Source organism: Oncorhynchus mykiss, chromosome 2, assembly GCF_013265735.2.
Source record: "Oncorhynchus mykiss isolate Arlee chromosome 2, USDA_OmykA_1.1, whole genome shotgun sequence".
NCBI classification, from domain to species: Eukaryota; Metazoa; Chordata; class Actinopteri; order Salmoniformes; family Salmonidae; genus Oncorhynchus; species Oncorhynchus mykiss.
In genome coordinates, this window is record NC_048566.1 from 70,408,947 (window position 1) to 70,422,044 (window position 13,098).

General features: G+C 40.7%; 1 protein-coding gene across 2 annotated transcripts in view; it reads right to left on the reverse strand.

Annotated features, from left to right (window-relative positions):
- Nucleotides 1-13,098, reverse strand: part of LOC110495228 (N-terminal EF-hand calcium-binding protein 2) — a 144,092-nt gene that overhangs the window by 6,309 nt on the left and 124,685 nt on the right. For both annotated transcript variants that reach the window (XM_021570521.2, XM_021570520.2), the window contains one exon: nucleotides 908-1,020. In XM_021570521.2, the coding sequence (XP_021426196.2) occupies nucleotides 908-1,020 (113 nt within the window). The remainder of the gene's footprint in view (nucleotides 1-907; nucleotides 1,021-13,098) is intronic.

Sequence of the window (13,098 nt, forward strand, 5' to 3'; positions counted from 1 at the left end):
CCGCTACAATCATGCAGTAACGTTACAGTGTATAGGCAGTAAGCTGCTGCACCGGCAATAAATTAATAAATCCAAAAGCTTACCTTGACTTGGAAGAGTTCCAGTGTTGTGTTGGATAGTCACAGCCATCTAGCTAACATAGCATCCCTCTGTTTAAGCTGGGTATTTGAGTAACTATACTAGCCAGCTGCATTTGCTATCTAAGTAAGTGAAACTGAAAGTGAAAAAAAAATTACACTCTCTCTCTCTCTTGCTTCTCCTTCATTTTTGAATAAACTCATTTATTCAACTATTGTCTTTGAGTCAACTACTCACCACATTGTATGCACTGCTGTGCTAGCTAGCTGTGCTTATTCTTTCCGTACTAGATTCATTCTCTGATCCTTTGATTGAGTGGACTACATGTCAGTTCATGCTGCAAGAGCTCTGAAAGGTTGGAGGACGTCCTCCGGAAGTTGTCATAATTACTGTGTAAGTCTATGGAAGGGGGTGAGAACCAAGAGCCTCCTAGGTTTGGTATTGAATTCAATGTACCAAGAGGAGGAAGGAAGCTTGCTGTCCTCCGGCTAAACCATGGTGCTACCCGACAGAGTGCTGTTGAGACTACTGAAGACCTTCATTGCAAAACAGTGTTTTAGTCAATTATTTGGTGACGTGAATATATTTAGTATAGTTTAATCTAAAAAGGATAACTTTTTCAATGTTGTACTTAAAAAAAAATGAAATTCACTGAGGAGGTTGGTCCTCCCCTTCCTCCTCTGAAGAGCCTCCACTGGTAGATAACCAGTTAGGTTGTGAATACATCAGCCAGGTAGAAAAACACGCACAGTGGACAAATGGTCATGAAAGGTATTGTGTGAGATGGACAATGAAAGATACACAGATAAAGTTAAATAGGTGGACTCACTGGAAGCAGTCTCTTTCAGCAGAGACATTCTTCAGGTACTGCTTCAGGGCCTCACAGAATTCTCCCAGCTGCTTCTGGGATACCGTCATTTCCTGACGAATCAGGTACAGAGACTGGACAGAAAGAAAGAAAGATAGACAGAAGTAAAAAGTGAGGGGTTGAGAAAAAGAGGGAGATAAAAGCAGAAAAATAGGTAAGGAAATCCATTTGATCATGTGATGGGGGCTCCTGGTTTAGCATGTGAGTGGAGAAGAGGTTTGTGGACGAGGCTTGTGCGCATTAGTTAAATTTGCCACATTTTTACTTTGCATTCAACTTTCTTACATATCAGATTTGATTGATGAGTTCGTAAGTTACCTTTTTGATTCAAATGTCACACGATCTGAGGCGCAGAAGACCTGTAACTAACGTTTCAACCGTGATGGCAAACGTGAATGGTAATGGCGCCGACTCCAGTCCAACAGTTACGGATTCTCATGTGGTCACACTCCACACAGATCGTCAGAACCTCCATACGGTTCTGGTCTCAGAAATTACAGCTACCATTGCCACCCAGCTCAAAACTGACATTGATGCTGCTCTGGGCCCCGCTTTTCCACCGTCCTGGATGGTGTCCGAGCCACTGCAGATGAACGACTTGGCGGCTTTGAACATGACCTGTGTGACTACAGTGACCGCATAGTAGCCCTCGAGAAAATGGTCAGCCGTCTGAGCTCCGAAAACGAAAAGCTGATTGACAAGACTGATGACCTGGAATCCCTTTCTCGCCATTGCAATCTTTGGGTTTTTGGTATACCAGAGAAACTTGAAGGAGGGGACTCAGTTAAGTTCATGTCAGACTTCTTTGTGGAGGTGCTGGTCCTGCCATAGTTCCATCACCCCCAAAGCTGAACAGAGCCCATTGGCCCCTCCCCAGTGGGCGGAGACAACAAGCTACAGTTTGACTCCCACGAGGATGCCCAGCGTCGGTTCGACTGTCACTTCTGAGCCGTTCCTTGGATCTATGACCTACTCTTTTGCCAGTTAGCATGCATAACCTAGCCTACCCTCCAAGTCGAAGGTATGTTTTGATTTTTATGGCAGGGACATTTTCCCCTGTTGCCATTCCTTTTCTACTCTGCAGAAACACTATTGAACCCTAATAAAAATGACTAATACTGTCATGTGTGGTTGTTATTTATGCAACACGTTTGGGAGGTCCTTTTTATTTGTCTAGATGGCTAGCGTAGCAATGCATAGCTACAATTCCAGGCTTTTGCAGAGCTTTCCTAGATTTTTAATATAGATACTTACTGAAGGTCTTTTCACCACTTTATTACACCCCATTGATCATTTGTACATGTACAGACACTCTGCCCCTTTTCTTTTTTGTAAAAGGGCAACATACTGCGGGACACTTATTTGGCCATCCTTACGAGACATTGCACATGTTGCACTGATTGAAGACTCCCCGAGTCAGGACGGTTTTGTTTTACTGTTATGGGGTTTTCTGACCTTGTTTTGGTTATCTGTTGACCTACTTTACCATTTTGTGAATTTCTTTTCAAATGTGTTTCACTACTCGTGCTATGGAGCCTCTCCGCGTTAGGAAAGGAAGGGTTTCTGTTTATATGTACCGAAGCTGCGCAAACGTCAATCTGCTGTCTCTATTCGCTGGGGAAGGAGACTTCGGATTTGGGTGGGAGGGGGAGTGACCTTTTTTGGTCCTTTCAATTAAAAAAAAAAAGATTAGCTTTTTTCATCAGTTTTCTCTGTTATTTTTTCAAATACTTGGTTTGTTTTCACAACTTTTTCCTTTCAATATTTTAGATGGCTAACAACGCTAATAATAGTAATATTGAAATAGGTAGGCCTAATCCAAGAACGTTTTTATCCTTGAATACCAAGACAATGAATAATCCTGTCAAGAGTTTTCTCCCATTTGAAAAAGCTAAAAGGTATTTTTTTACAAGTGTCCCATTTATGCATTAAAGATCATTCAAGGCTACAAAACTCCAGGTTCAGTCAGGTTTTCCACTCAGACTTTAACTCCAAAGCCAGAGGTGTTGCAATTTTGGTTAGTAAAATAATATATTTCTCTACTACTAATGTTATTTCAGGCAGTATTGGGAGATATTTAATCATAACTGGCACCATTTGGCAAACACCTGTAGTAGTGGTCAATGTATATGCTCCAAATTTTGATGATGTTGAATTTGCAATGGGTTGCTTGGGAAAATCTCTTCTCTGACCACCCATCTTTTGATATTTGGCGTGGATCTGAATTGTGTTATTAGAGTGGCTTTAGACCGCTCCAACCCCAAAACTATGTCTCCTTCTGCTATGTCAAAGTCCTTCTCAGATTTTATGGTCCAGAATGGGTGTACAGATCCCTGTAGGTTTCAGAATCCCCAGGCAAGAGATTATTCTTTCTTTTCACATGTACGCCAATTTTTTTCTCATATTGACTATTTCTTTATTGATCATAAGTTACACCCAAATGTCACCTCTTCTGAATATTTATCCATTGTAATTTCTGACCATAGACCTTTAGCCCTCGACATAGTCCTGTCAGGACAAACTTCGGTTCTCTTCTCCTGTCTGATGCAGACTTCTGTAACGTTATCTCCACTTCTATTGATCATTTTCTCTTTTCCAATCAGACAAGCTCAACCTCTCATTCTTCTCTATCTTAGATCCCACATATAATTTAGCCCTATCAACTACCTCTTTCCCAACTGTATTTAATTTATTTATTTATTTTGCTCCTTTGCACCCCATTATTTTTATTTCTACTTTGCACATTCTTCCATTGCAAAACTACCATTCCAGTGTTTTAATTGCTATATTGTATTTACCTTGCCACCAAGGCCTTTTTTTGCCTTTACCTCCCTTCTCACCTCATTTGCTCACATTGTATATAGACTTGTTTATACTTTATTATTGACTGTATGTTTGTTTTACTCCATGTGTAACTCTGTGTTGTTGTATCTGTCGAACTGCTTTGCTTTATCTTGGCCAGGTCGCAATTGTAAATGAGAACTTGTTCTCAACTTGCCTACCTGGTTAAATAAAGGTAAAATAAAAAAATAAAAATAAAAGAGGAGAAAACATTTCTTATTCTTCTCATTTAAACAAAACTCGGAAAGTTAAACTAGAACATCTCATTAAAGTCATCCTTGACTTAGACCATCGATATGCCCTGACGCTATCCCCAGAGCTATATAAGCAACGCTTGAACTTACAATCAGGAATTCAATCTCTTGTTCACCGCAGATGCAGAACGATTACTATTGCATTCACGTGATATCTTCTATGGACATGGCAACAGAGCAAGTTGTCTGCTTGCACACCAATTAAAACGCTGCGCTACTTACTACCCGTCTGATTCACCAAATTAAAGATTCCTCTCATAACTTGATTTCTGACCTAAATTACACCTTCAAATCTTTCTACACCTCCCTGTATACGTCTAAATTTCCATCAGATACTGCCAATATGACTACATTTTTGGGTGAACTGGAGACTCCCACAGTTGAGGCTGAAACTGCAGATGACCAATATTCTCCTCTCAGCCTTGAAGAAAAGTTATTCAGTCTATCAAGCCAATGCAGAGCAGCAAAGCTTCAGGAACGGATGGGTTTCCAACTGAGTTCTTTAAGAAATTCCATACCAAGTTAGCCCCTTTACTTTTATCTATGTATAACGAGTCACTTGAACGTGGCTCACTGCCACCTACCCTAACACAGGCTTCAATAGCGCTTCTCCTTAAGAAGGGGAAAGACCCTGTTCTTCCTGTTCTTCATTTAGGCTCCTAAGTCTCTGTCACGTTCTGACCTTTATTTCCTTTGTTTTGTATTCATTATTTAGTATGGTCAGGGCGTGAGTTGGGGTGTGCTGTCTATGTTTGATTTTCTATGATTTGGGGATTTCTATGTTTCGGCCTAGTATGGTTCTCAATCAGAGGCAGGTGTCATTAGTTGTCTCTGATTGAGAATCATACTTAGGTAGCCTGGGTTGCACTGTTTGTTTGTGGGTGATTGTCTATGTTGATGGCTTGTTTCAGCACAGTTCGCATTAGCTTCACGGTTGTTATTTTGTTTATTGTTTTGTATAGTGTTTCAGTGTTCAGTGTTTTTTAAATTAAAATTCATGATGAGCACATACCATGCCGCATTTTGGTCCTCCGATCCATCTCGACTCTCCTCTTCAGATGAAGAGGAGGACGACCGTGACAGCCTCCTTAATGTGGATGTAAAGGTGCTTGAGAAGGTGAAAGCGAGGCGTCTGGAAGTAGTCTTACCAGGACTCATATCACAGGAACAAACCGTTTTTTATAAAGGACAGATATTAATTTTTTAAATATTCGGACACTGTTTTACATAATTTATTCAAAACAAATGTTCAACACCCCTGAGGTGGCAATCTCCCTAGATGCAGAGAAGGCATTCGACAGAATTGAATGATAGTACCTATTTGCTTTCTTAAAAAAAATGGATTTGGGGACAAATTTAGCTCATGAATCCATCTCGTCGGTACCAATGACACCCGTACAGATTATTTTGCCCTGGAACGTGGGACACGCCAAGGCTGCCCATCTTCCTCTTAGTTATTTGCTGTCGCCATTGAGCCCCTTTCAGTAGCTTCACGGGCATCCTCCTCTTTCCAATATGTAATACAGGAAGCAGTTGAACATAGGTTATGCAGATGATTTGTTTCTCTTTGTAAATAACCCTGTAACCTGTTTAGCTTCTATCCTTTCTATTCTGGAGAACTTTGGCTCTTTCTCCGGTTACAAGCTGAATCTCCAGAACAGTGAGTGCTTTCAAATCAATCCAGCAGCGCTACAGCTTTTCAGCTTAGCTACTCTGGTTTCAAATACCTTGGAGTGAACGTAACTCGTTCATTACATGCTCTTTTTTCTGCAAACTTTGCTCCCTTCCTTACGCAAATGAAATCTGATTTTCAGAGATGGGGTAGCTTACCACTATCACTTATAGGAAGGATTAATGCTGTAAAAAGGATTTACCCAAATTCCGTTATCTATTTCAAATGATTCCATGGTTTTTATCAAAGTTTTTTTTTAAAAGTTTAACACATTTAGTTACCACATTTATCTGGGGAGGAAAGGTACCCAGAGTCAGGAGGTCTTTACTTCAGAGATGCAAGTTTAGTGGAGGGCTTGCACTACCCAACTTTTTACACTCTTACTGGGCAGCCTACTTTCAGAAATTGCTATTCTGGTTACATGCTCCAGATACCCCATGCTGCCACCTAGAGGCACATTCTTGTATTTCTGCTTCTCTTCATGCTTTTTACTCTGCTCTTCTCTCCCAGCATCCCCCTCTCGCTATACTGGCAATCCTGCAGTACTTTCCACACTTAAGATTTGGTACCAGTTTCGACGGCATTTTAAATTCTCCTCTGCGTCTACTATGGATCCTATTGATAAGAATCACTTGTTCCCCGCTTCCCTAATAGATCATATATTTCCTTGTCCAGTGAGAGAAAGCATTAAGTCCTTCCAAGACTTTTCGTAAATAGATTTTTTACAGTTATCCCAAACTGGTCTCTAAATACTCTTTGTCTCCATCTCACTTTTTCCGTTACCTTCAAATTAGGCATTGTGTCTCCTCCCAATTTTCTGGCTTCCCTGCTCCACCCCCTTGCCAACCCTGTGATGGTATATTGACTCGATTACCGCGACAGAAAGCAGTAATTTCTCAGATCTATCTGTGTATTATGTCATTGGATAAACACTTCACCAACAAAACTAAATCTGCTTGGGAATGGGAAATAGGTGTTGAATTTACACAAGAGTGGTGGGATGAGACGATTGATAGAGTACGCTCCACTACATCTCGTGCTCGTCTTGGTCTCAAACAATTTAAGGTTTTACATAAAGTGTATTTTTCCAAATCCAGATTGTTTGAAATATATCCAAATGTAAATGATGAGTGTGATAGATGTCATGTCTCACCATGACATCTGTCACAGGGAATCGAGGTGGGTGGACTGAGGTAGGGCGGAGAGGTAGGGAAGGGACTTGGGTTTTTGGGGCTGGATGTGTTGCGTGGAGGGAGGAAGAGAGGGTTGTTGGAATATGGTAAAATCTTTGATGTACATTTTGTAAAATTTGAATTAAAAAAAATATATATAAAAAATACAATGTGATGGGAATGGTCTATGGCAGGGATCATCAACTAGATTCAGTTGTGGGGCCGATTCTTTCTTGAGCGGATGGTCGGGGGGCCGGAACATAATTTCTAATTAGTAGTAGACTGCAATTTGACAGCAAGAAGCCCAAACATATATTTGACTAAAACATAGTAATTTCAAACCTTGCTTCCATGTTTATACAATCACATCTCTCTATTATGAGTGGGAATACTTGGGAACAGATTTCCTAAATGTAAATCATTTGGAACTGATTTTCTGGTGTTTTTACAGTATTTCCCATCTAACAATGAAAATAAATTATATATTTTTTTTTTTCTTTTTCGCTCAGCCAAAAAAAGAAAACAGTGACCCAAACTCATCCCACGAGCCACAAGTTGGGGAACCCTGCTCTATGGAGTGCTTGTAGTGTTCTGTATATCCATGGTGTAGACCCTTTTTCAGTACACGACACGCTGCCGTCACGCACGGATGCGTGCGACTCTTGGCGGCAGTAAGAAAGCCATCGCCATCTGCGAGAACCACTTTTTGGGGTATTCCTATGCATAAAATGATGTTTTGATTCTTGCTTGAACAGTCGCTAAGATAACATTTGGTTGTGATCTTTGCAAAATAACTGTTTTGGATGCAGCAGTTGTTAGTTAGAACCAAGCCTTAACCCTATATCCTAATTTTGCATAACCCTAATCCTAATCTTGGCATAACCATAACTCTAGCTTCATGTCCACTTCCCTGTTCAACCCTAACCCTCAACCACAACCCTAACCTTAACTTCATGTCAACATCCCCGTTCAACCCTAATCCTAGCCTCAACCACAACCCTAACTCCTTCGCCAACTCCTGTCATTAAATCATGTTCTTTCTGTTTAAAAAAGTATAATTCATATAATATGCTGTATGTATTTGTCACTGATTCGGTGATTGCTATACAATACATTCATTTAAATTATGCCTAACATTATTCTGATATGTGACATTGGGACTGTGACAACGCAATCAAACTGTTTAAATCTACAGTTGGTTGTTTTTCTTCATTACAGTGCCTTGCGAAAGTATTCGGCCCCCTTGAACTTTGCGACCTTTTGCCACATTTCAGGCTTCAAACATAAAGATATAAAACTGTATTTTTTTGTGAAGAATCAACAACAAGTGGGACACAATCATGAAGTGGAACGACATTTATTGGATATTTCAAACTTTTTTAACAAATCAAAAACGTAAAAATTGGGCGTGCAAAATTATTCAGCCCCCTTAAGTTAATACTTTGTAGCGCCACCTTTTGCTGCGATTACAGCTGTAAGTCGCTTGGGGTATGTCTCTATCAGTTTTGCACATCGAGAGACTGAAATTTTTACCCATTCCTCCTTGCAAAACAGCTCGAGCTCAGTGAGGTTGGATGGAGAGCATTTGTGAACAGCAGTTTTCAGTTCTTTCCACAGATTCTCGATTGGATTCAGGTCTGGACTTTGACTTGGCCATTCTAACACCTGGATATGTTTATTTTTGAACCATTCCATTGTAGATTTTGCTTTATGTTTTGGATCATTGTCTTGTTGGAAGACAAATCTCCGTCCCAGTCTCAGGTCTTTTGCAGACTCCATCAGGTTTTCTTCCAGAATGGTCCTGTATTTGGCTCCATCCATCTTCCCATCAATTTTAACCATCTTCCCTGTCACTGCTGAAGAAAAGCAGGCCCAAACCATGATGCTGCCACCACCATGTTTGACAGTGGGGATGGTGTGTTCAGCTGTGTTGCTTTTACGCCAAACATAACGTTTTGCATTGTTGCCAAAAAGTTCAATTTTGGTTTCATCTGACCAGAGCACCTTCTTCCACATGTTTGGTGTGTCTCCCAGGTGGCTTGTGGCAAACTTTAAACAATACTTTTTATGGATATCTTTAAGAAATGGCTTTCTTCGTGCCACTCTTCCATAAAGGCCAGATTTGTGCAATATACGACTGATTGTTGTCCTATGGACAGAGTCTCCCACCTCAGCTGTAGATCTCTGCAGTTCATCCAGAGTGATCATGGGCCTCTTGGCTGCATCTCTGATCAGTCTTCTCCTTGCATGAGCTGAAAGTTTAGAGGGACGGCCAGGTCTTGGTAGATTTGCAGTGGTCTGATACTCCTTCCATTTCAATATTATCGCTTGCACAGTGCTCCTTGGGATGTTTAAAGCTTAGGAAATATTTTTGTATCCAAATCCGGCTTAACTTCTTCACAACAGTATCTCGGACCTGCCTGGTGTGTTCCTTGTTCTTCATGATGCTCTCTGCGCTTTTAACGGACCTCTGAGACTATCACAGTGCAGGTGCATTTATACGGAGACTTGATTACACACAGGTGGATTGTATTTATCATCATTAGTCATTTAGGTCAACATTGGATCATTCAGAGATCCTCACTGAACTTCTGGAGAGAGTTTGCTGCACTGAAAGTAAAGGGGCTGAATAATTTTGCATGCCCAATCTTTCAGTTTTTGATTTGTTAAAAAAGTTTGAAATATCCAATAAATGTCGCTCCACTTCATGATTGTGTCCCACTTGTTGTTGATTCTTCACAAAGAAATACAGTTTTATATCTTTATGTTTGAAGCCTGAAATGTGGCTAAAGGTCGCAAAGTTCAAGGGGGCCGAATACTTTCGCAAGGCACTGTATTTAGCAAGCAGCTGAGTCCAACATGTGGTGATTCAGCAGGTGGGAAAGATAAAAACTAATTGAAGCCATTAGAAACTCCTGTCTGACAGGACCATTCCAAACTACAGTTATCATCCCCTCTGGACCAGAGCAATAAATGGGTCAAAAACTGATAATAAATTCAAAACTCAATCAGAAACAGTAAATTACCCATCTTACCTCAAACCAGAGCAATATTATTACATTTCCTCTTCCATTCCAGATGGAGAATAAATCAACTATTACCAAGACACATGCAGCATTTACCAGGCTGCCTAAAATAAGGGCTAGGCCCATCATGCTAAATTAAAGTTGATTCAATTTTGTGCCTTTCATTTGTCATCTAGGCTGGTTTTAACAAGACAGCGTGTGGCACAGACAAAAACACAAACAAAACTAGAAATCCTTGTAACTGTGTATCTCAGCATGAGTTTCTATAAAATAGTAATTGTCTGTTGGGGAGATCTATAAAGTGTCATCATTACTGGATGTGAAAATGGGGACATTTCACAAATGGTTATGGACTCTATAAGCTAGTTTGATAGGAAATATTTTGACCACCACTGCAATAAAGATACAAGAGTCCTTATCAATGGCAGTATTAAAATCCATCCATTCATCCCCCTTCTCTCTCTTTATTACCTACATTATTTATTGTGTGCCCCTCTCTCTCTCTCTCTGTGTCTCTCTCTCTGTCTCTCTCACTCTCTCTCTCTCTCTGTCTGTCTGTGGGTTTGTGTGGGATTGTACAAGGGTTTGTGTGTGTGTATGGCTCAGGGCAATATCTATATGTAGGCATATATGTGCACACGAACATATGCAGGCATACATGGTATAATGAAGGCAGTAATGAATCCATTGAATATATCATGAGATAATAGTGCATGGCTGTGTATATGAGGGTGTGTGTGAAAGAGAGAGAGTTTGAATGTATGTACAGGAATGTGTCCCCCATAGGGTATGGAAGAAGTTGGGGAAGAACTCAGAGGGGAATCCCAGAATTGCACCGTTGACATGGAAACTGGAGAATACCCCACCCTTTATTTAACTAGGCAAGTCAGTTAAGAACAAATTCTTATTTACAATAACGGCCTACCCCGGCCAAACCCGGACGACGCTGGGCCAATTGTGCGCAGCCCTATGGGTATCCCAATCACGGCCGGATGTGATACAGCCTGGATTCGAATCAGAGACTGTAGTGACGGCTCTTGCACTGAGATGCTGTGCCTTAGACCGCTGCGCCACTTGGGATTCAGCCGTTGGCTGATTTTTCTTCTTTTCACTCTGTCAATTAGGGTAGTATTGTGGAGTAACTACAATGTTATTAATCCATCCTCAGTTTTCTCCTATCATAGCTATTAAACTCTGTAACTGTTTTTTCTAAAGTCACCATTGGCCTCATGGTAAAATCCCAGAGCGGTTTCCTTCCTCTCCGGCAACTGAGTTAGGAAGGACACCTGTATCTTTGTATTGGAAAGGGGTGAATTGATAAACCATCCAAAGTATAATCAATAACTGAACTTTTTTTTTACCCATCTACCAATAGCTGCTCTTCTTTGCGAGATGTTGGAAAACCTCCCTGGTCTTTGTGGTTTAATCTGTGTTTGAAATTCACTGCTCGACTGAGGAGTACAGAGATGAGGCAGTCATTCAAAAATCATGTAATACACAATTATTGCAGTTTTACATTATGGGGTATTGTGTGTAGGCCAGTGACAAAAAACAAAACAAAATGTAATCCATTTTAAATTCAGAATGTAACTCAACTAAATGTGGAAAAAGTCAAGGGGTGTGAATACTTTCTGAATGCACTGTACGTCTCTATATTATGCATGGGAATAAATGGGAACAGATTTCCAAAATTAAAATCACTTGGAGCTGATTTCCTGGTGTTTTTACAGTCTTTTATGTCCATTAATGAAAGAAAAATAAATATAAAAATAAAAACATTTTGGAGGGCCAAATAAAACCACCCGCGGGCCAAATTCGGCCCATATGCTGCCAGTTGGGGATCCCTGTTCTAGAGAGACAATTCTCTTTCTGTAGAGGTGCATCCCTTCGCATCATAACACCCTCCAAATGAGCAATGCTGCATGTCTTTCTCCAATGATTCTCTCTCCTTGTGCCTTTCTCCCCATCCCTCATGGCACAGTGGTTGTATCGACAAGGGCCAGTGATTTCAGGTCTGCCAATATAAAATAAAGCTGTGTGTGGTCTAGGAGACTATTAACAACTGTGAAAATGCATTCAAAACCCTTAAAGAAACTGCTGACACAATAGATACACTGTGGTATGATGTACAAGAGCAATGATGCGTTCACACTGACTCTCTCCCGATGGAGACAGTGCATGTTTGAGCACTGGTCACTCCCACAAGGCTACAGTGAGCAATAACTACTGTTCAGTCCCTCTAATGCACCGATTCCTCACCACATAGCTGTTGAGTTTCACATTATGGAACAAACAATTGGAGAGTGGATGAAAATATGTACTACCCAGGCTGCACCCAGGGTGAAAAAGGTCAGTCAGAAGTACCACTGTGGTCAGTGCTATACACAGTATCCACTGTACTGTCTGAAGTTAGGTCAGATAACTCAGGTCTGCAGCACTGCTCTGTCCCAGGTACAGTATATCACTCTGAACTGGATAATGGAAGGAGAAATACAGTGTGGTCTTTCAGGTAAGGCAGACTGGACTTTTGTTTTCGTCACAGTCAATCCAGATAAATCAGTCTCAATAATGGGGTTGCTGCATGCCGAGTGCTTCTTGAGGGCATGCACCACACCCCCATTTTAAGTAAATAAAAGAAAAATGAAAAAATATTTTCCAACATTGCCACCCCCTCTAGGCAAACATGTAGAAAACGTTGCAATTTCTAAGCAGGAAATCAATATGTAAAATGGAAATGCTTGACTATTGAAAATCACAATACAGCAAGACAACAGAAGCCTGAGCATCATTAGCTGTGGCACAATACATTGGAAGCATGTAATTAAATAGAGACTAAGGGATATCAAAGAGCTAATAATCAGACCCTAGTCTCATTTCTACACTACTGTTCAAACGTTTGGGGTCACTTATAAATGTCCTTGTTCTTTAAAGAAAAGCTATTTTTTTGTCCATTAAAATAACATCAAATTGATCAGAAGGCCAGCTTCCCGGAATCGCCTCTTCATATGTCAATGTTGAGACTGGTGTTTTGCAGGTACTATTTAATGAAGCTGCCAGCTGCCACTAGACCCTCTAATGTACTTGTCCTCTTGTTCAGTTATGCACTGGGGCCTCCCACTCCTCTTTCTATTCTGGTTAGAGACAGTTTGTGCTGTTTTGTGAAGGGAGTAGTACACAGCGTTGTACC